Source organism: Ranitomeya imitator, chromosome 5 (assembly GCF_032444005.1).
Source record: "Ranitomeya imitator isolate aRanImi1 chromosome 5, aRanImi1.pri, whole genome shotgun sequence".
Classification (NCBI taxonomy): Eukaryota; Metazoa; Chordata; class Amphibia; order Anura; family Dendrobatidae; genus Ranitomeya; species Ranitomeya imitator.
The window spans coordinates 231,580,295-231,604,641 of NC_091286.1; the positions used below are offsets into that span (position 1 = coordinate 231,580,295).

Consider the following 24,347-nt stretch of genomic DNA (forward strand, 5'->3'; position numbering starts at 1 on the left):
CATACATACATACCCGATGCGTTAATACAGGCCATGCAATATATAACAGTGGCCACGCAGTATATAACACAGCCCAAACAGTATATAACACAGCCCACATACTATATAACACAGCCCATGCAGTATATAGCAGCCACGCAGTATATAACACAGGCGACGTAGTATATAACACTGGCCACGTAATATATAGCACAGCCCACGCAGTACATAACACAGCCCACATAGCATCTAACACTGGCCAGGTAGTATATAGCAGCCACGCGGTATATAACACAGCCCACGTAGTATATAGCAGTGTGGGCACCATATCCCTGTTGAAAAAAATAATTAAAATAAAAAATAGTTATAAACTCACCTGCCGGGATCCAATCCACTGAGGCCATCTTCCATTCCCAGGATGCATTTCGAAATTACCCATCGTGAGACCGCTAAGTCTTCTGGGTAATTTCGCAATGCATCTCTGGGAACGGAAGATGGCGGCAGCCACATGCGGCTCGGCGGACTATGGAGGGTGAGTATAGCAGGTTTTTTTGTTTTTTTTTTTAATTATTTTTAACATTACATTTTTTTACTATTGATTCTGCATAGGCAGCATCAATAGTAAAAAGTTGGGGACACACAGGGTTAATAGCAGCGATAAGAGAGTCCGTTACCCGCGGCATAACGCGGTCCGTTACCGCTGGCATTAACCCTGTGTTAGCGGTGACCGGAGGGGAGTATGCGGGTGCCGGGCACTGACTGCGGGGAGTAGGGAGGGACTAATCGGACTGTGCCCGTCGCTGATTGGTCGCAGTAGCCATGACAGGCAGCTGGCGAGACCAATCAGCGACGCGGGATTTCCGTTATGAAAGTTGAGGTCAGAAAGACGGAAGTACCCCTTAGACAATTATATATATACTAGATGGCAGCCCGATTCTAAAGAATCGGGAGTCTAGAATCCATATATACTTTATTTATTCAAATGTAAAAATAATACAATTAATAAATAATAGTAAGAAAGAACAAAAAATGGCTGCACTCACCAGCTCTTGACAATTCTTGTTATTTAAGGTACAGTTACACAGGATCCATGAACATGCTTATGAGGGGAGGGATGAAAGACATCAGACGACAACTTTGCGTGTTGTGGCAAATGCCACAACAACGGTTCTTTGCTTAAGAACAATGTCAGGTAGTAGGAAAATACCCAGTTAATAATAGGCAATAGTTCTTTGCAGGAATGCAGATATTAATAAATAGGCAGTTTATATTGCAGAGAAATTGCTGGGCAATAATGGACAATGTCCTTATGTGGCAAATAATAGAGCAATATACCCAATGTGGCAAAGAAGAGGTTAATAAACGGCAGTCTCTCAGTATAACAGTCAGTGAATAATAGGCAGTATATGGAGAAAACACCAAACAAAAGTTCAAAATTGGTGTGAAAATGTCACTGAACCACTTCACAACTAAATATATATAGTTTTGGTAAATGGTATTATCATTTTTTTGACGAAATTCGGCAGGAGCTTGAAGAGCAACGTCACTGGGCCCGCCTCCACGCAGTAGAAACTTGCTGTGAGGTAAAAATTCAAAAATCACACCAAAATGGCGGGCGGAGTGTGTCACAGTACGGCACGTTTCTGATTGGTCGCTCGCAGCAGGCGGCAACCAATCAGACACTGGACACTGTTGACGTCACTTATCTCCGGACATTAGCTCCGGACATTAGCTCCGGACATTAGCTCCGGACATTAGCTCCGGACAGGAAGTTGGCACAAATTGCAGGAAGTAGTATTCTAGGCAATTATATATTAGATATATCTAATATATAATTGCCTAGAATACTACTTCCTGCAATTTGTGCCAACTTCCGTGGCTTTGTCCGGAGCTAATGTCCGGAGCTAATGTCCGGAGATTAATTGCCTAGAATACTACTTCCTGCAATTTCTGCCAACTTCCGTGGCTTTGTCCGGAGCTAATGTCCGGAGCTAATGTGCGGAGATAATGTCCGGAGATAAGTGACGTCAACAGTGTCCAGTGTCTGATTGGTTGCCGCCTGCTGCGAGCGACCAATCAGAAACGTGCCGTACTGTGACACACTCCGCCCGCCATTTTGGTGTGATTTTTGAATTTTTACCTCACAGCAAGTTTCTACTGCGTGGAGGCGGGCCCAGTGACGTTGCTCTTCAAGCTCCTGCCGAATTTCGTCAAAAAAATGATAATACCATTTACCAAAACTATATATATTTAGTTGTGAAGTGGTTCAGTGACATTTTCACACCAATTTTGAACTTTTGTTTGGTGTTTTCTCCATATACTGCCTATTATTTTTGTTCTTTCTTACTATTATTTATTAATTGTATTATTCTTACATTTGAATAAATAAAGTATATACGGATTCTAGACTCCCGATTCTTTAGAATCGGGCTGCCATCTAGTAGATAATATAATCTCTTGTGAGGGAAAAAAAGGTGCCACCTAATCAGAGCACCACATGAAGACACCCACAGGTCGCCCCAGAGCACGAGCATATATTTAACTCAAAACTGAAAATAAAGATTAAATAACCACAAGACTGATTTCATCAACCAAGGTATCATTTTAATCAGTATAACGGCACCAATCTCATACTGTATGTAGGTTACTGTGTACAATCCTAGTGACAGGTTCCCTTTAAATCTGCCCGGTGGTAGGCGTTCATAGCAAGTGAGCAATTCTGCTACATACAGGCAATCTGATCATCACCAGTATGTAGCAGAGCCGATTGGGTAATGGCAGCTTCTAGTCTCCCATGGAGACAATTGAAGCATGCCAAAAGTAAAAAAAAAAAAAAAATTTTTAAAAATATAAAAAAAAAATATAAAAGTTTAAAACTCAGTGCGCAAAAAATAATCCCTCACCCAACCCTAGATCACGAAAAATGGAAATGCTACAAGCCTCAAAAAATGGCACAGTTTTTATTTTTTTAACAAACTTTGGAATTTTTTTTTTCTCAAATAAAAACTCGTAATGGACTCGTAATGACCTGGAGAATCATAATCGTAGGTCAGTTTTAGCATTTAGTGAACATTGCAAAAAAGTGCAATCCCACAGTTGCTTTTTTTTTACCATTTCACTTCACTTAGAACTTTTTTTTCCCCGTTTTCCATAGCACAGTATGTTAAAACCAATGGTGTTTTTGCAAATTACAACTCATCCCGCAAAAAACAAGCCCTCACATGGCCTTATTGACCATATTAAATTTACCTGAATACTGTTTCTGTGGTGGCAGAGACCACTGCCGACAGTGCCTTTCTAAGGCCGGGATCACACATGTGAGAAATACGGCCGAGTCTCGCATGTTAATACCCAGCATTGCCGCCGTCACTCAGGAGCGGAGAGTGTGGCTGCATGTATTGCTATGTGTCCGCACGCTCCGCTCCTGAGTGACGGTGGCAATGCCGGGTATTAACCCCTTTCTGCCATTGGACGTAATATTCCGTCCATGTGGGGTGGGCCTTAATTCCCAAGGACGGAATATTACGCCCAGCGCGATCGGCCGCGCTCACGGGGGGAGCGCGGCCGATCGCGGCCAGGTGTCAGCTGCTTATTGCAGCTGACATCCGGCACTATGTGCCAGGAGCGGTCACGGACCGCCCCCGTCACATTAACCCCCGGCACACCGCGATCAAAGATGATCGCGACGTGCCGGCGGTGCAGGGAAGCATCGCGCAGGGAGGGGGCTCCCTGCGGGCTTCCCTGAGCCCCCCGCAGCAACGCGATGTGATCGCGTTGCTCCGGGGGTCTCTTACCTCCTCCCTGCAGCAAGTCCCGGATCCAAGATGACCGCGGATCCGGGTCCTGCAGGGAGGGAGGTGGCTTACCAAGTGCCTGCTCAGAGCAGGCACTTGGTAACGCTGCAGTGCTGTTTGACAGATCGGTGATCTGTCAGAGTGCTGTGCAAACTGGCAGATCACTGATCTGTATTGTCTACCGCTGGGACAAAGTTAAAAAGTTAAAAAAAAAATTTCCAAGTGTGTAAAAAAAACAAAAAAAAAAAACAACCTAAATAATGAAAAAAAAAATATATTATTCCCATAAATACATTTCTTTATCTAAATAAAAAAAACAAAAAAACAATAAAAGTACACATATTTAGTATCGCCACGTCTGTAACGACCCGACCTATAAAACTGTGCCACTAGTTAACCCCTTCAGTAAACACCGTAAGAAAAAAAAAAAAAAACGAGGCAAAAAACAACGCATTATTATCGTACCGCCGAACAAAAAGTGGAATAACACGCGATCAAAAAGACAGATATAAATAACCATGGTACCGCTGAAAGCGTCATCTTGTCCCGCAAAAAAAGAGCCGCTATACAGCAACATCAGCAAAAAAATAAAAAAGTTATAGTCCTCAGAATAAAGCGATGCAAAAATAATTATTTTTTCTATAAAATAGTTTTTATCGTATAAAAGCGCCAAAACATTAAAAAAATGATATAAATGAGGTATCGCTGTAATCGTACTGACCCGAAGAATAAAACTGCTTTATCAATTTTACCAAACGCGGAACGGTATAAACGCCTCCCCCAAAAGAAATTCATGAATAGCTGGTTTTTGGTCATTCTGCCTCACAAAAATCGGAATAAAAAGTGATCAAAAAATGTCACGTGCCCGAAAATGTTACCAATAAAAAAGTTAACTCGTCCCGCAAAAAACAAGACCTCACATGACTCTGTGGACTCAAATATGGAAAAATTATAGCTCTCAAAATGTGGTAACGCAAAAAATATTTTTTGCAATAAAAAGCGTCTTTCAGTGTGTGACGGCTGCCAATCATAAAAATCCGCTAAAAAACCCGCTATAAAAGTAAATCAAACCCCCCTTCATCACCCCCTTAGTTAGGGAAAAATTAAAAAATTAAAAAAATGTATTTATTTCCATTTTCCCATTAGGGTTAGGGCTAGGGTTAGGGCTAGGGTTAGGTTTAGGGTTAGGGCTAGGGTTAGGGTTAGGGTTGGGGCTAGGGTTAGGGCTAGGGTTAGGGTTGGGGCTAGGGTTAGGGTTAAGGCTACAGTTAGGGTTGGGGCTAAAGTTAGGGTTAGGGTTTGGATTACATTTGCGGTTGGGATTAGGATTAGGGGTGTGTCTGGGTTAGAGGTGTGGTTAGGGTTACCGTTGGGGTTAGGGTTAGGGGTGTGTTTGGATTAGGGTTTCAGTTATAATTGGGGGGTTTCCACTGTTTAGACACATCAGGGGCTCTCCAAACGCGACATGGCGACCGATCTCAATTCCATCCAATTCTGCATTGAAAAAGTAAAACAGTGCTCCTTCCCTTCCGAGCTCTCCCGTGTGCCCAAACAGGAGTTTACCCCAACATATGGGGTATCAGCGTACTCAGGACAAATTGGACAACAACTTTTGGGGTCCAATTTCTCCTGTTACCCTTGGGAAAATACAAAACTGGGGGCTAAAAAATAATTTTTGTGGGAAAAAAAAGAGATTTTTTATTTTCACGGCTCTGCATTATAAACTGTAGTGAAACACTTGGGGGCTCAAAGTTCTCACAACACATCTAGATAAGTTCGTGGGGGGTCTAGTTTCCAATATGGGGTCACTTGTGGGGGGTTTCTACTGTTTAGGTATATTAGGGGCTCTGCAAACGCAATGTGACGCCTGCAGACCATTCCATCTAAGTCTGCATTCCAAATGGCGCTCCTTCCCTTCCGAGCCCTCCCATGCGCCCAAACGCTGGTTCCCCCCCACATATGGGGTATTAACGCACTCAGGACAAATTGAACAACAACTTTTGGTTGTCCAATTTCTCCTTTTACCCTCGAGAAAATACAAAACTAGGGGCTAAAAAATAATTTTGAGGGGAAATTTTTTTTTTTAATTTTCACGGCTCTGCGTTATAAACTGTAGTGAAATACTTGGGGGCTCAAAGTTCTCACAACACATCTAAATAAGTTCCTTGGGGGGTCTAGTTTCCAATATGGGGTCACTTGTGGGGGGTTTCTACTGTTTAGGTACATTAGGGGCTCTGCAAACACAATGTGACGCCTGCAGACCATTCCATCTAAGTCTGTATTCCAAATGGCGCTCCTTCCCTTCCGAGCCCTCCCATGCGCCCAAACGCTGGTTCTCCCCCACATATAGGGTATCAGCGCACTCAGGACAAATTGCACAACAACTTTTGGGGTCCAATTTCTCCTGTTACCCTCGGGAAAATACAAAACTGGGGGCTAAAAAATTATTTTTGTGGGAAAAAATTTTTGTTTTATTTTTACGGCTCTGCATTATAAACTTCTGTGAAGCTCTTATTGGGTCAAAGTGCTCACCACACATCTAGATAAGTTCCTTAGGGGGTCTACTTTTCAAAATGGTGTCACTTGTGGGGGGTTTCAATGTTTAGGCACATCTGTGGCTCTCCAAATGCAACATGGCGTCCCATCTCAATTCCTGTCAATTTTGCATTGAAAGGTCAAACGGCGCTCCTTCCCTTCCGAGCTCTCCCATGCGCCCAAAGAGTGGTTTACCCCCACACATGGGGTATCAGAGTACTCAGGACAAATTGTGCAACAACTTTTGTGGTCCAATTTCTTCTCTTACCATTGGGAAAATAAAAAATTGGGAGCGAAAAGATAATTTTTGTGAAAAAAAATGATTTTTTATTTTTACGGTTCTGCATTATAAATTTCTGTGAAGCACTTGGTGGGTCAAAGTGCTCACCACACCTCTAGATAAGTTCCTTAGGGGGTCTACTTTCCAAAATGGTGTCACTTGTGGGGGGTTTCAATGTTTAGGCACATCAGTGGCTCTCCAAACGCAACATGGCGTCCCATCTCAATTCCAGTCAATTTTGCATTGAAAAGTCAAATGGCGCTCCTTCCCTTCCGAGCTCTGCCATGCGCCCAAACTGTGGTTAACCCCCACATATGGGGTATCAGCGTACTCAGGACAAATTGTACAACAACGTTTGGGGTCCATTTTCTCCTGTAACCCTTGGTAAAATAAAACAAATTGGAGCTGAAGTAAATTTTTTGTGAAAAAAAGTTAAATGTTAATTTTTATTTAAACATTCCAAAAATTCCTGTGAAGCACCTGAAGGGGTAATAAACTTCTTGAATGTGGTTTTGAGCACCTTGAGGGGTGCAGTTTTTAGAATGGTGTCACACTTGGGTATTTTCTATCATATAGACCCCTCAAAATGACTTCAAATGAGATGTGGTCCCTAAAATAAAATGGTGTTGTAAAAATGAGAAATTGCTGGTCAACTTTTAACCCTTATAACTCCCTAACAAAAAAAAATTTTGGTTCCAAAATTGTGCTGATGTAAAGTAGACATGTGGGAAATGTTACTTATTAAGTATTTTGTGTGACATATCTCTGTGATTTAATTGCATAAAAATTCAAAGTTGGAAAATTGCGAAATTTTCAAAATTTTCGCCAAATTTCCGTTTTTTTCACAAATAAACATAGGTAATATCAAAGAAATTTTACCACTATCATGAAGTACAATATGTCACGAGAAAACAATGTCAGAATCACCGGGATCCATTGAAGCGTTCCAGAGTTATAACCTCATAAAGGGACAGTGGTCAGAATTGTAATAATTGGCGCGGTCCATAACGTGCAAACCACCCTTGGGGGTAAAGGGGTTAACATGCGAGACTCGGACGTATTTCTCACATGTGTGATCCCGGCCTGAGGATCATTGTGTATAAAAGGATCAAACAAGTTGGGTCTTGCGACCACCGTAGACTGGGAAGAGCTCTCAAATCTTTGGACTACAGATTATAGCCTTCTCTTGATAAATGAAATCTATTGATGCTCCACGGTATATAAGCGCACGCAAAGATCATGGCCCCGATCCACCAAGACTGGTGCTTTGATGAGTGTGCACAGTAGAGCTAGGGATCTTGCACAAGGCCCTGACTAGGGTGAGATTTCTGGTGTAAGGAATTCCACAGCTTGTCATGTATTAGACAATCTGTGGCGTCGTGCACCACCGTGACCCTGGCACACCCTAGCATCGCTCATTTTGGCATAACTAGTGTGAAAACTTCAACAGTTGCAATTTTTTGAACACTTCCAAAATTTTGCTACTTTTCCAAGCAATTTACGGCCGGTTTCACACGTCAGTGGCTCCGGTACGTGAGGTGACAGTTTCCTCACGTACCGGAAACACTGACTCACGTAGACACATTAAAATAATTGTGTCTCTGCACATGTCAGCGTGTTTTCACGGACCGTGTGTCCGTTTGAAAAACACGGAGACATGTCAGTGTTCGTGGAGCGCACGTATCACACGAACCCATTAAAGTCAATGGGCCCGTGTAAACACGTACCGCACACGGATGCTGTTCGTGTGCTGACTGGGTACCACACGGGCCATGCAGGAGACAGCGCTAGAGTTAAGCGCTGTCCTCAGCGTGTGGTGCTGAATCCAGAATTCATTCCTTCTCCCCAGCAGCGCTCGCTGGAGAAAAGAAATGAAAAATCAGGGTTTTTCTTTTTTGTGTGTGTGTTTAAAATAACGTTCCCGGTCAGCTCCGCCTCCCTCCCCCTGTGCGTCCGCCCGCTGGCAGTAAAAATACTCTACCCAGCTCCCTCGATGCTTCCTCTCAGCGTCGCAGCTTGTCCTGTATGAGCGGTCACGTGGTGCCGCACATTACGGTGATGAATATGCGGCTCCACCCCTATGGGAGGTGGAGCCGCATATTCATCACTGTAATGTGCGGCACCACGTGACCGCTCATACAGGACAAGCTGCGACGCTGAGAGGAAGCATCGAGGGAGCTGGGTAAGTATTTTAATGCCAGCGGGCGAGAGCACAGGGGGTAGGAGGGGGGAGATTACCGGGATCTTTATTTTAACAACAAAAAAAACAATGATTTTTCATTCCTTCTCTCCAGCGAACGCTGCTGGGAAGAAGGAATGAATTCTGGATTCAGCACCAAAAGCAGGGGACAGCGCTTACTATAGCGCTGTCTCCTGCACGGTCCGTGTGCTACCCAGTCGGCACACGGATGGCACACGGCTGCCGCATGTGTGCCACGTGAGCATACGGACAAACGGATAACTCTGGTACCGATTTTTCCGGTACCGGAATTATCTGGACGTGTGAGGCAGGCCTACAACAGATTTCTGGTGAAATTGGTTTGATGAAGCAGCGCCTATGTGTATTTCCATACCGCAGACACAGAAAGGAGAAGACATTTCTATGCTATGTTAAGGAGAAGACATTTCTATGCTGTGTTCTTTGTGTGGTTAATATATGTAAAAAGGAACCAAGTACTGACTTGTGAGGAAATGAGAGAAAATTATTGTTCGGTTTCCAATATATTAACTGCTTGCTTTCCATTTCAGAAATAACTGGACGATTGTAGAGAGTTGTCACCTTATTTCACATAATTACTGTGATCTCTCTGGAAAGATTGTCGAACCCTTTTTTCATTATAATGTTCGAGTGAAAGCTCTGGTGGGCTCTGAGATGAGTGACTATGCATTGACTGAATTCTCCCTGATAGGCGATGGTAAGTAATGATGAATTGGGTTTTACTGATGGTGTGAGACCCCATTAGTCAGACACAGGGGCTTCTTTTATAATGTGAAAATTCTGCAGGGACCTTCATTTTAGTCCCAGCTTTCACACTCAGTCACTGTCAGTACCTTGAAAAAACTCCCTTACCTACAATCTCAAGAGCACAAAGGGACTTGCCAAACAATCGCACTGCATGAATAACCTTGTAACTCAACAGGATCTGACCATTTCCTTTCAAACTGTACAGGAAGTATGGGGATACATTTCTCCAGGGCTTTTCAATACAGACACAAAATTATTTGCCAATATTTTGGTACAGTCAAAAGAGCTAAGGATCAAGCAGAAGTATTGCTGTTTCCTCAGCAAAAGTTAGAAGATAGCCTTCCCAGATAGAAGATTATACTTCAGGATATAGTGTATATACTCGAGTATAAGCCGACCCGAGTATAAGCCGAGGCACCTACTTTTGCCACGTAAAATTGACTCGAGTATAAGCCGGGTATGCATTGTCCCCTCATCCCTGTCCTGATATGTGTGGCTTCCCCTGTCCTGTCCTGGTATGTGGCTCCCCCTGTCCTCTCCTGGTATGTGGCTCCCCCTGTCCTGTCCTGGTATGTGGCTCCCCCTCTCCTGTCCTGGTATGTGGCTCCCCCTGTCCAGGTATGTGGCTCCCCCTATCCAGGTATGTGGCTCTCCCTGTCTTGGTATGTGGCTCCCCCTGTCCTGGTATGTGGCGCCCCTCATCCTGTCCTGGTATGTGGCTTCCCCTGCCCTGTCCTGGTATGTGGCTCCTCCTGTCCTGGTATGTGGCTCCCCTCATCCTGTCCTGGTATGTGGCTCCCCCTGCCCTGTCCTGGTATGTGGCTCCCCCTGTCCTGGTATGTGGCTCCCCTCATCCTGTCCTAGTATGTGGCTCCCCCTGCCCTGTCCTGGTATGTGGCTCCCCCTGTCCTGGTATGTGGCTCCCCTCGTCCTGTCCTGGTATGTGTCTTCCCTCGTCTTGTCCTGGTATGTGTGGCTCTCCCAGTCCTGCATTGCTCAGCTCCCCCGGTCCGCATTGTTCAGCTCCCCTGGTCCGCATTGCCCAGCTCCTTCGGTCCGCATTGCTCAGTTCCCCCGGTCCCGCATTGCTCAGCTCCCCCGGTCCCACATTGCTCAACTCCCCGTCCCCCATGGCTCTGCTCCCCCGTGCCATGGTTGTATGCACATTGCTCCCTCCCTCTCCATCATACTCACCCTCCTTGCACCTGCATCTCCGTCCCTGCATCTCCGTTGTCCCGGCGGCTCTCCTCTCCTCTGCTCAGCAGTCACGTGGTACCGCTAATTACAGTAATGAATATGCACTCCGCCTCTGGGAGTGGAGACGTGTCCATATTCATTACCTTAATGAGCGGTACCACGTGACCGCTGAGCAGAGGAGAGCCTCCGGGACAATGGCGATGCAGGGATGAAGATGCAGGCACGAGGAGGGCGAGTATGATGGGAGGGATCACTCAGCACAGGAGAGGAGATACACCGACGCCAACAGAGATGCAGCAACAGAGGGTGAGGGTGACGGAGGGCTCCTGTCACACGCTGCTCTGCCGCCCCCTCCTTTGCCGGCTTTTTGGACTGTGACTCGTGTGGAAGCCGAGGTGTGTGTTTTCAGCACAAAAATTAGTGCTGCAAATCTTGGCTTATACACGAGTATATACGGTATTTGATGGAGTTGTCTCATTATCTTCAGCAGGAGCACAGCACCTTCCTGCCTCCCATATTGTATCTTTCCAGGGTTCCTGTATACTCTTGGTCGAGTGACAGTACGGACTAATGGCATTGTTACGTCGATGGCCTGAAGTGTGCACTCCCAATCTTGCAGAGAGAGGCAGCTTTACCTTGTACCATCGTAAGAGCGCGATTGCACTACAGCTGGGTAGATTGTTAGCTAACACTGCTCCATTGATCCGGCCAGCTTCAGAGCTGGTGTTACATGCTTTCTTGTAAAAAAAAAACGAAAAAACAGCAAAACGCTTATAAGCACTGCGCATGTTCTCTACAGTGGCCGGTAACCTAGGCAATGAGCGATAAACGATAAAATTATAAATCCCTCCATTGTAGAGAACGGAGAGTATTTGTAATAAGTAAATTGCAAAGTTGCTTGTTTTTACAAGAACTTAGCAATTTGCGCATTGATGAACTTGAAAGTAACCCTTTAAAGGAAACCTGTAATGCCTTCAAACACTATTAGCCTGAAAACATAGGGTTAATCTACAGATTAATTTCCTTCCAAAGCTGCCGGACCGCTGACTTGAAAGCCCAGCTATCAGGAGAAAATTAACTTTAATTTTCCCGAATTTCAGTCTGTGGCATGTAACATGTTAACTGTCATGTGTGGATTGCGATACTACCTGCAGCTGTTAGGGACATGCATAGAATACAGTGTGTCTGTGGCATACATGGTGCATAGTGTGTGTCTGGTGCGTACATGGTACATAGTGTGTGTGTCTGCCAGGGGTGGATTAAGCGTAGCCCGGGCCCCGGGCTGTTCAGACACTGTGGGCCCCCTGGTCATGTGATGGGGTCATGTGATGGGGTCATGCGACGGGGTCATGCTATACCTGAACCAGATTATTCCAGAAAAATAGTTGCTGTGTGAAACTATAACCTGTCAAACATCCATTGATCGAGTCAATTTACCCATCAGTTAGGAAGAAAAAAAAACAAGAAAAACAACACAATACTATCACTATAAGTGCCAGTATTCACAAGAGATCTGTACTTAGTATGCAATGTCTGTGTAGAGGTAATACAGTGATCACCAGTGACATTATACACAGGAGCTCTGTATATAGTATACAGTGTATAGTGTCAGTGTATAGGTAACACTGACTCACCAGTGACGTCTCTAGGTTAAGTCCTTCGTCTTTCATCCCGCACAGACCGCCATCACTTCATCCAGCCAGGACTCGTTTCTGCAGGAAATAACAGTTATCTCGAGCTCCGCTTGCAGAACACATTACTTAATTTTTCCCAACTTCTACATTACACCACATGAAGAAAACGAGGCAACATAGTGCCACTCTACACAGTAACAGGACTGCCCCCCCATTTAAAACAGTATCCTCAAAAAATAAAATAAATACATCACTGCAGTAATATCCCTTAATTAGCCCCTATGGTGGTAATAATATCCCCCATCCTGGCCCCGTGTATCTCATTCCTGGCTCCAGCCATATGTTCTCCCACCCTGCCCTCATGAGTATCCTTTCTGCCCCATATGATCTCCCCATCCTGCCCCATATGATCTCCCCATCCTGCCCCATCAGTCTCCATCGTATCCATCCTGCCCCATGATCCTGCATGATCTGTCTCCAGTCCTGCCCCATGATCCTGCACGATCTGTCTCCAATCCTGCCCCATGTCTTTCATTCTGCCCCGTGTCTCCAATGATGTCCCGTATCTACATTTTGCCTATGTCTCCAGTCCTGCCCCCAGTGTGTCCAGCATCTCTGCCCCCGGTGTGTCCAGCATCTCTGCCCCCGGTGTGTCCAGCATCTCTGCCCCCGGTGTGTCCAGTCCAGCATCTCTGCCCCCGGTGTGTCCAGCATCTCTGCCTCCGGTGTGTCCAGCATCTCTGCCCCCAGTGTCCAGCATTCTGGCCCAAACCCCCCAGATTGCCGTTCGCATAAAAAAAAAAAAAAACAATAAAAACCGAGTTCTCCTCACCAGTCCGCGCTCCAGCGGCGAAGCTCCCTCCAGCAGTGCACACTCGCCGGCAACTGACAATGAAATCAGACGCCGGCGACGTGCGCGCTGCGGCTGACGTCAGCTGCCAGCCTCCAATTGGCTGGCGTCTGTTAACTATTGACGTGCGGGCGTGCGCCCGATTGTCAATAGCGTTAAACTGCCGCAGCGCCGGTAGGGGCCCGGTGAGCAGATGAGACCGAGCCCGATGTGGGTCCCCTCTGCCCACCGGGCCCATACGCCAGTTAGGGCAGTAATGCCCTGATGGCGGCGGTCAATCTGAGCGGTAGCCCAGGGCCCCCCCACACCACTGGGCCCTGGGCAACCGCCCAGATTGACCTTATTATAATCCGACACTGGTGTCTGCTGCATACATGGTGCATAGTGTGTGTCTGGTACATGCATGGTGCATAGTGTGTGTCTGGTGCATACATGGTGCATGGTGTGTGTATGACTTGCATGTTGCATAGTGTGTGTCTGGTACATACATGGTGCATAGTGTGTGTCTGGTACATACATGGTGCATAGTGTGTGTCTGGTACATACATGGTGCATAGTGTGTGTCTGGTGCATACATGGTGCATAGTGTGTGTCTGGTGCATACATGGTGCATAGTGTGTGTCTGGTACATACATGGTGCATAGTGTGTATCTGGTGCATACATGGTGCATAGTGTGTGTCTGGTACATACATGGTGCATAGTGTGTGTCTGGTACATACATGGTGCATAGTGTGTGGGGCATACATGGCGCATAGTGTGTGTCTGGTGCATACATGCTGCATAGTGTGTGTCTGGTACATACATGGTGCATAGTGTGTGTCTGGGGCATACATGGCGCATAGTGTGTGTCTGGTACATACATGGTGCATAGTGTGTGTCTGGTACATACATGGTGCATAGTGTGTGTCTGGTACATACATGGTGCATAGTGTGTGTCTGGTACATACATGGTGCATAGTGTGTCTGGTACATACATGGTGCATAGTGTGTGTCTGGTACATACATGGTGCATAGTGTGTCTGGTGCATACATGGTGCATAGTGTGTGTCTGGTGCATAGTGTGTGTCTGGTGCATACATGGTGCATAGTGTGTGTCTGGTACATACATGGTGCATAGTGTGTGTCTGGTACATACATGGTGCATAGTGTGTGTCTGGGGCATACATGGAGCATAGTGTGTGTCTGGTGCATACATGGTGCATAGTGTGTGTCTGGTACATACATGGTGCATAGTGTGTGTCTGGTACATACATGGTGCATAGTGTGTGTCTGGGGCATACATGGCGCATAGTGTGTGTCTGGTACATACATGGTGCATAGTGTGTGTCTGGTGCATACATGGTGCATAGTGTGTCTGGTACATACATGGTGCATAGTGTGTGTCTGGTGCATACATGGTGCATAGTGTGTGTCTGGTACATACATGGTGCATAGTGTGTCTGGTGCATACATGCTGCATAGTGTGTATCTGGTACATACATGGTGCATAGTGTGTGTCTGGTACATACATGGTGCATAGTGTGTCTGGTGCATACATGGTGCATAGTGTGTATCTGGTACATACATGGTGCATAGTGTGTATCTGGTACATACATGGTGCATAGTGTGTATCTGGTACATACATGGTGCATAGTGTGTCTGGTGCATACATGGTGCATAGTGTGTGTCTGGTACATACATGGTGCATAGTGTGTATCTGGTACATACATGGTGCATAGTGTGTGTCTGGTACATACATGGTGCATGGTGTGTCTGGTGCATAGTGTGTGTCTGGTACATACATGGTGCATAGTGTGTGTCTGGTGCATAGTGTGTGTCTGGTACATACATGGTGCATAGTGTGTGTCTGGTACATACATGGTGCATGGTGTGTGTCTGGTACATACATGGTGCATAGTGTGTGTCTGGGGCATACATGGTGCATAGTGTGTCTGGTGCATACATGGTGCATAGTGTGTGTCTGGTGCATAGTGTGTGTCTGGTACATACATGGTGCATAGTGTGTGTCTGGTACATACATGGTGCATAGTGTGTGTCTGGTACATACATGGTGCATGGTGTGTCTGGTGCATAGTGTGTGTCTGGTACATACATGGTGCATAGTGTGTGTCTGGTACATACATGGTGCATGGTGTGTGTCTGGTACATACATGGTGCATAGTGTGTGTCTGGGGCATACATGGTGCATAGTGTGTGTCTGGTGCATAGTGTGTGTCTGGTACATACATGGTGCATAGTGTGTGTCTGGTACATACATGGTGCATAGTGTGTGTCTGGTACATACATGGTGCATGGTGTGTCTGGTGCATAGTGTGTGTCTGGTACATACATGGTGCATAGTGTGTGTCTGGTGCATAGTGTGTGTCTGGTACATACATGGTGCATAGTGTGTGTCTGGTACATACATGGTGCATAGTGTGTGTCTGGTACATACATGGTGCATGGTGTGTCTGGTGCATAGTGTGTGTCTGGTACATACATGGTGCATAGTGTGTGTCTGGTACATACATGGTGCATGGTGTGTGTCTGGTACATACATGGTGCATAGTGTGTGTCTGGGGCATACATGGTGCATAGTGTGTGTCTGGTGCATAGTGTGTGTCTGGTACATACATGGTGCATAGTGTGTGTCTGGTACATACATGGTGCATAGTGTGTGTCTGGTACATACATGGTGCATGGTGTGTCTGGTGCATAGTGTGTGTCTGGTACATACATGGTGCATAGTGTGTGTCTGGTGCATAGTGTGTGTCTGGTACATACATGGTGCATAGTGTGTGTCTGGTACATACATGGTGCATAGTGTGTGTCTGGTACATACATGGTGCATGGTGTGTCTGGTGCATAGTGTGTGTCTGGTACATACATGGTGCATAGTGTGTGTCTGGTGCATAGTGTGTGTCTGGTACATACATGGTGCATAGTGTGTGTCTGGTACATACATGGTGCATGGTGTGTGTCTGGTACATACATGGTGCATAGTGTGTGTCTGGGGCATACATGGTGCATAGTGTGTGTCTGGGGCATACATGGTGCATAGTGTGTGTCTGGTACATACATGGTGCATAGTGTGTGTCTGGCACATGCATGGTGCATAGTGTGTGTCTGGTACATACATGGTGCATAGTGTGTGTCTGGGGCATACATGGTGCATAGTGTGTGTCTGGTACATACATGGTGCATAGTGTGTGTCTGGCACATGCATGGTGCATAGTGTGTGTCTGGTACATGCATGGTGCATAGTGTGTGTCTGGTGCATACCTGGTGCATGGTGTGTGTCTGGTACATACATGGTGCATAGTGTGTGTCGGGTACATACATGGTGCATGGTGTGTGTCTGGTGCATGCATGGTGCATAGTGTGTGTCTGGTACATGCATGGTGCATAGTGTGTGTCTGGTGCATAGTGTGTGTCTGGTACATACATGGTGCATAGTGTGTGTCTGGTACATACATGGTGCATAGTGTGTGTCTGGGGCATACATGGTGCATAGTGTGTGTCTGGTACATACATGGCGCATAGTGTGTGTCTGGTACATGCATGGTGCATAGTGTGTGTCTGGTGCATACCTGGTGCATGGTGTGTGTCTGGTGCATGCATGGTGCATAGTGTGTGTCTGGTACATACATGGTGCATAGTGTGTGTCGGGTACATACATGGTGCATGGTGTGTGTCTGGTGCATGCATGGTGCATAGTGTGTGTCTGGTACATGCATGGTGCATAGTGTGTGTCTGGTGCATAGTGTGTGTCTGGTGCATGCATGGTGCATAGTGTGTGTCTGGTACATGCATGGTGCATAGTGTGTGTCTGGTGCATAGTGTGTGTCTGGTACATACATGGTGCATAGTGTGTGTCTGGTACATACATGGTGCATAGTGTGTGTCTGGTACATACATGGTGCATGGTGTGTGTCTGGTACATACATGGTGCATAGTGTGTGTCTGGGGCATACATGGTGCATAGTGTGTCTGGTGCATACATGGTGCATAGTGTGTGTCTGGTGCATAGTGTGTGTCTGGTACATACATGGTGCATAGTGTGTGTCTGGTACATACATGGTGCATGGTGTGTCTGGTGCATAGTGTGTGTCTGGTACATACATGGTGCATAGTGTGTGTCTGGTACATACATGGTGCATAGTGTGTGTCTGGTACATACATGGTGCATGGTGTGTGTCTGGTACATACATGGTGCATAGTGTGTGTCTGGGGCATACATGGTGCATAGTGTGTGTCTGGTGCATAGTGTGTGTCTGGTACATACATGGTGCATAGTGTGTGTCTGGTACATACATGGTGCATAGTGTGTGTCTGGTACATACATGGTGCATGGTGTGTCTGGTGCATAGTGTGTGTCTGGTACATACATGGTGCATAGTGTGTGTCTGGTGCATAGTGTGTGTCTGGTACATACATGGTGCATAGTGTGTGTCTGGTACATACATGGTGCATAGTGTGTGTCTGGTACATACATGGTGCATGGTGTGTCTGGTGCATAGTGTGTGTCTGGTACATACATGGTGCATAGTGTGTGTCTGGTGCATAGTGTGTGTCTGGTACATACATGGTGCATAGTGTGTGTCTGGTACATACATGGTGCATGGTGTGTGTCTGGTACATACATGGTGCATAGTGTGTGTCTGGGGCATACATGGTGCATAGTGTGTGTCTGGGGCATACATGGTGCATAGTGTGTGTCTGGTACATACATGGTGCATAGTGTGTGTCTGGCACATGCATGGTGCATAGTGTGTGTCTGGTACATACATGGTGCATAGTGTGTGTCTGGGGCATACATGGTGCATAGTGTGTGTCTGGTACATACATGGTGCATAGTGTGTGTCTGGCACATGCATGGTGCATAGTGTGTGTCTGGTACATGCATGGTGCATAGTGTGTGTCTGGTGCATACCTGGTGCATGGTGTGTGTCTGGTACATACATGGTGCATAGTGTGTGTCGGGTACATACATGGTGCATGGTGTGTGTCTGGTGCATGCATGGTGCATAGTGTGTGTCTGGTACATGCATGGTGCATAGTGTGTGTCTGGTGCATAGTGTGTGTCTGGTGCATGCATGGTGCATAGTGTGTGTCTGGTACATGCATGGTGCATAGTGTGTGTCTGGTGCATGCATGGTGCATAGTGTGTGTCTGGTGCATGCATGGTGCATAGTGTGTGTCTGGTGCATAGTGTGTGTCTGGTGCATGCATGGTGCATAGTGTGTGTCTGGTGCATGCATGGTGCATAGTGTGTGTCTGGTGCATAGTGTGTGTCTGGTGCATGCATGGTGCATAGTGTGTGTCTGGTACATGCATGGTGCATAGTGTGTGTCTGGTGCATGCATGGTGCCTAGTGTGTGTCTGGTGCATGCATGGTGCATAGTGTGTGTCTGGTGCATAGTGTGTGTCTGGTACATACATGGTGCATAGTGTGTGTCTGGTACATACATGGTGCATGCATGGTGCATAGTGTGTGTCTGGTGCATAGTGTGTGTCTGGTACATACATGGTGCATAGTGTGTGTCTGGTGCATACATGGTGCATGCATGGTGCATAGTGTGTGTCTGGTGCATAGTGTGTGTCTGGTGCATGCATGGTGCATAGTGTGTGTCTGGTGCATGCATGTTGCATAGTGTGTGTCTGGTACATACATGGTGCATAGTGTGTGTCTGGTACATACATGGTGCATAGTGTGTGTCTGGTACATACATGGTGCATAGTGTGTGTCTGGTGCATACATGGTGCATAGTGTGTGTCTGGTGCATACATGGTGCATAGTGTGTGTCTGGTACATACATGGTGCATAGTGTGTGTCTGGTACATGCATGGTGCATAGTGTGTGTCTGGTACATACATGGTGCATAGTGTGTGTCTGGTGCATACATGGTGCATAGTGTGTCTGGTACATACCTGGTGCATAGTGTGTGTCTGGTGCATACATGGTGCATAGTGTGTGTCTGGTGCATACATGGTGCATAGTGTGTGTCTGGTACATACATGGTGCATAGTGTGTATCTGGTGCATACATGGTGCATAGTGTGTGTCTGGTACATACCTGGTGCATAGTGTGTGTCTGGTACATACCTGGTGCATAGTGTGTGTCTGGTACATACATGGTGCATAGTGTGTGTCTGGTGCATACATGGTGCATAGTGTGTGTCTGGTACATACATGGTGCATAGTGTGTATCTGGTGCATACATGGTGCATAGTGTGTGTCTGGTACATACCTGGTGCATAGTGTGTGTCTGGTACATACCTGGTGCATAGTGTGTGTCTGGTACATACATGGTGCATAGTGTGTGTCTGGTGCATACATGGTGCATAGTGTGTGTCTGGTGCATACATGGTGCATTGTGTGTGTCTGGTGCATACATGGTGCATAGTATGTGTCTGGTACATACATGGTGCATAGTGTGTGTCTGGTACATACATGGTGCATAGTGTGTGTCTGGTGCATAGTGTGTGTCTGGTGCATACATGGTGCATAGTGTGTGTCTGGTGCATACATGGTGCATAGTGTGTGTCTGGTGCATACATGGTGCATAGTATGTGTCTGGTACATACATGGTGCATAGTATGTGTCTGGTACATACATGGTGCATAGTGTGTATCTGGTGCATACATGGTGCATAGTGTGTGTCTGGTACATACATGGTGCATAGTGTGTGTCTGGTACATACATGGTGCATAGTGTGTGTCTGGTACATACATGGTGCATAGTGTGTGTCTGGTACATACAGGGTGCATAGTGTGTGTCTGGTGCATAGTGTGTGTCTGGTGCATACATGGTGCATAGTGTGTGTCTGGTACATGCATGGTGCATAGTGTGTGTCTGGTGCATACATGGTGCATAGTATGTGTCTGGTACATACATGGTGCATAGTATGTGTCTGGTACATACATGGCGCATAGTGTGTGTCTGGTGCATACATGGTGCATAGTATGTGTCTGGTACATACATGGTGCATAGTATGTGTCTGGTACATACATGGTGCATAGTGTGTATCTGGTGCATACATGGTGCATAGTGTATGTCTGGTACATACATGGTGCATAGTGTGTGTCTGGTACATACATGGTGCATAGTGTGTGTCTGGTACATACATGGTGCATAGTGTGTGTCTGGTACATACATGGTGCATAGTGTGTGTCTGGGGCATACATGGCGCATAGTGTGTGTCTGGTGCATACATGCTGCATAGTGTGTGTCTGGTACATACATGGTGCATAGTGTGTGTCTGGGGCATACATGGCGCATAGTGTGTGTCTGGTACATACATGGTGCATAGTGTGTGTCTGGTGCATACATGGTGCATAGTGTGTCTGGTGCATACATGGTGCATAGTGTGTGTCTGGTGCATACATGGTGCATAGTGTGTCTGGTACATACATGGTGCATAGTGTGTGTCTGGTACATACATGGTGCATAGTGTGTCTGGTGCATACATGGTGCATAGTGTGTGTCTGGTGCATACATGCTGCATAGTGTGTATCTGGTACATACATGGTGCATAGTGTGTGTCTGGTACATACATGGTGCATAGTGTGTCTGGTGCATACATGGTGCATAGTGTGTATCTGGTACATACATGGTGCATAGTGTGTGTCTGGTGCATACATGGTGCATTGTGTGTGTCTGGTGCATACATGGTGCATAGTGTGTGTCTGGTGCATACATGGTGCATTGTGTGTGTCTGGTGCATACATGGTGCATAGTGTGTGTCTGGTGCATACATGGTGCATAGTGTGTGTCTGGTACATACATGGTGCATAGTGTGTGTCTGGTACATACATGGTGCATAGTGTGTGTCTGGTGCATACATGGTGCATAGTGTGTGTCTGGTGCATACATGGTGCATTGTGTGTGTCTGGTGCATACATGGTGCATAGTGTGTGTCTGGTGCATACATGGTGCATTGTGTGTGTCTGGTGCATACATGGTGCATAGTGTGTGTCTGGTGCATACATGGTGCATAGTGTGTGTCTGGTACATACATGGTGCATAGTGTGTGTCTGGTACATACATGGTGCATAGTGTGTGTCTGGTGCATACATGGTGCATAGTGTGTGTCTGGTACATACATGGTGCATAGTGTGTGTCTGGTACATACATGGTGCATAGTGTGTGTCTGGTGCATACATGGTGCATAGTGTGTGTCTGGTGCATACATGGTGCATTGTGTGTGTCTGGTGCATACATGGTGCATTGTGTGTGTCTGGTGCATACATGGTGCATAGTGTGTGTCTGGTGCATACATGGTGCATTGTGTGTGTCTGGTGCATACATGGTGCATAGTGTGTGTCTGGTGCATACATGGTGCATAGTGTGTGTCTGGTACATACATGGTGCATAGTGTGTGTCTGGTACATACATGGTGCATAGTGTGTGTCTGGTGCATACATGGTGCATAGTATGTGTCTGGTACATACATGGTGCATAGTGTGTATCTGGTACATACATGGTGCATAGTGTGTGTCTGGTACATACATGGTGCATAGTGTGTGTCTGGTACATACATGGTGCATAGTGTGTGTCTGGGGCATACATGGCGCATAGTGTGTGTCTGGTGCATACATGCTGCATAGTGTGTGTCTGGTACATACATGGTGCATAGTGTGTGTCTGGGGCATACATGGCGCATAGTGTGTGTCTGGTACATACATGGTGCATAGTGTGTGTCTGGTGCATACATGGTGCATAGTGTGTCTGGTGCATACATGGTGCATAGTGTGTGTCTGGTACATACAGTTAGGGCCAGAAATATTTGGACAGTGACACAAGTTTTGTTATTTTAGCTGTTTACAAAAACATGTTCAGAAATACAATTATATATATAATATGGGCTGAAAGTGCACACTCCCAGCTGCAATATGATAGTTTCCACATCCAAATCGGAGAAAGGGTTTAGGAATCATAGCTCTGTAATGCATAGCGTCCTCTTTTTCAAGGGACCAAAAGTAATTGGACAATGGACTCTAAGGGCTGCAATTAACTCTGAAGGCGTCTCCCTCGTTAACCTGTAATCAATGAAGTAGTTAAAAGGTCAGGGGTGGATTCCAGGTGTGTGGTTTTGCATTTGGAAGCTGTTGCTGTGAGCAGACAACATGCGGTCAAAGGAACTCTCAATTGAGGTGAAGCAGAACATCCTGAGGCTGAAAAAAAAGAAAAAATCCATCAGAGAGATAGCAGACATGCTTGGAGTAGCAAAATCAACAGTTGGGTACATTCTGAGAAAAAAGGAATTGACTGGTGAGCTTGGGAACGCAAAAAGGCCTGGGCGTCCACGGATGACAACAGTGGTGGATGATCGCCGCATACTTAATTTGGTGAAGAAGAACCCGTTCACAACATCAACTGAAGTCCAGAACACTCTCAGTGAAGTAGGTGTATCTGTCTCTAAGTCAACAGTAAAGAGAAGACTCCATGACAGTAAATACAAAGGGTTCACATCTAGATGCAAACCATTCATCAATACCAAAAATAGACAGGCCAGAGTTAAATTTGCAGAAAAACACCTCAAGAAGCCAGCTCAGTTCTGGAAAAGTATTCTATGGACAGATGAGGCAAAGATCAACCTGTACCAGAATGATGGGAAGAAAAAAGTTTGGAGAAGAAAGGGAACGGCACATGATCCAAGGCACACCACATCCTCTGTAAAACATGGTGGAGGCAACGTGATGGCATGGGCATGCATGGCTTTCAATGGCACTGAGTCATTTGTGTTTATTGATGACATAAGAGCAGACAAGAGTAGCCGGATGAATTCTGAAGTGTACCGGGATATACTTTCAGCCCAGATTCAGCCAAATGCTGCAAAGTTGATTGGACGGCGCTTCATAGTACAGATGGACAATGACCCCAAGCATACAGCCAAAGCTACCCAGGAGTTCATGAGTGCCAAAAAGTGGAACATTCTGCAATGGCCAAGTCAATCTCCAGATCTAAACCCAATTGAGCATGCATTTCACTTGCTGAAATCCAGACTTAAGACGGAAAGACCCACAAACAAGCAAGACCTGAAGGCTGCGGCTGTAAAGGCCTGGCAAAGCATTAAGAAGGAGGAAACCCAGCGTTTGGTGATGTCCATGGGTTCCAGACTTAAGGCAGTGATTGCCTCCAAAGAATTTGCAACAAAATATTGAAAATAAAAATATTTTGTTTGGGTTATGTTTATTTGTCCAATTACTTTTGACCTCCTAAAATGTGGAGTGTTTGTAAAGAAATGTGTACAATTCCTACATTTTCTATCAGATATTTTTGTTCAACCCTTCAAATTAAACGTTACAATCTGCACTTGAATTCTGTTGTAGAGGTTTCATTTCAAATCCAATGTGGTGGCATGCAGAGCCCAACTCGCGAAAATTGTGTCACTGTCCAAATATTTCTCGCCCTAACTGTACATGGTGCATAGTGTGTCTGGTGCATACATGGTGCATAGTGTGTGTCTGGTGCATACATGCTGCATAGTGTGTATCTGGTACATACATGGTGCATAGTGTGTGTCTGGTACATACATGGTGCATAGTGTGTCTGGTGCATACATGGTGCATAGTGTGTGTCTGGTACATACATGGTGCATAGTGTGTATCTGGTACATACATGGTGCATAGTGTGTCTGGTGCATACATGGTGCATAGTGTGTCTGGTGCATACATGGTGCATAGTGTGTGTCTGGTACATACATGGTGCATAGTGTGTGTCTGGTGCATAGTGTGTGTCTGGTACATACATGGTGCATAGTGTGTGTCTGGTACATACATGGTGCATGGTGTGTGTCTGGTACATACATGGTGCATAGTGTGTGTCTGGTACATACATGGTGCATAGTGTGTGTCTGGGGCATACATGGTGCATAGTGTGTGTCTGGTACATACATGGTGCATAGTGTGTGTCTGGCACATGCATGGTGCATAGTGTGTGTCTGGTACATACATGGTGCATAGTGTGTCTGGTGCATACATGGTGCATAGTGTGTGTCTGGTACATGCATGGTGCATAGTGTGTGTCTGGTACATGCATGGTGCATAGTGTGTGTCTGGTACATGCATGGTGCATAGTGTGTGTCTGGTACATACATGGTGCATAGTGTGTGTCTGGTACATGCATGGT

General features: G+C 46.0%; 1 protein-coding gene across 1 annotated transcript in view; it reads left to right on the forward strand.

The window, feature by feature from the left end:
• IFNGR1 (interferon gamma receptor 1) overlaps nt 1–24,347 on the forward strand; it is a 138,589-nt gene that overhangs the window by 44,959 nt on the left and 69,283 nt on the right. The window contains exon 3 of the mRNA XM_069725960.1: nt 9,337–9,503. Coding sequence (XP_069582061.1) covers nt 9,337–9,503 — 167 coding nt within the window. The remainder of the gene's footprint in view (nt 1–9,336; nt 9,504–24,347) is intronic.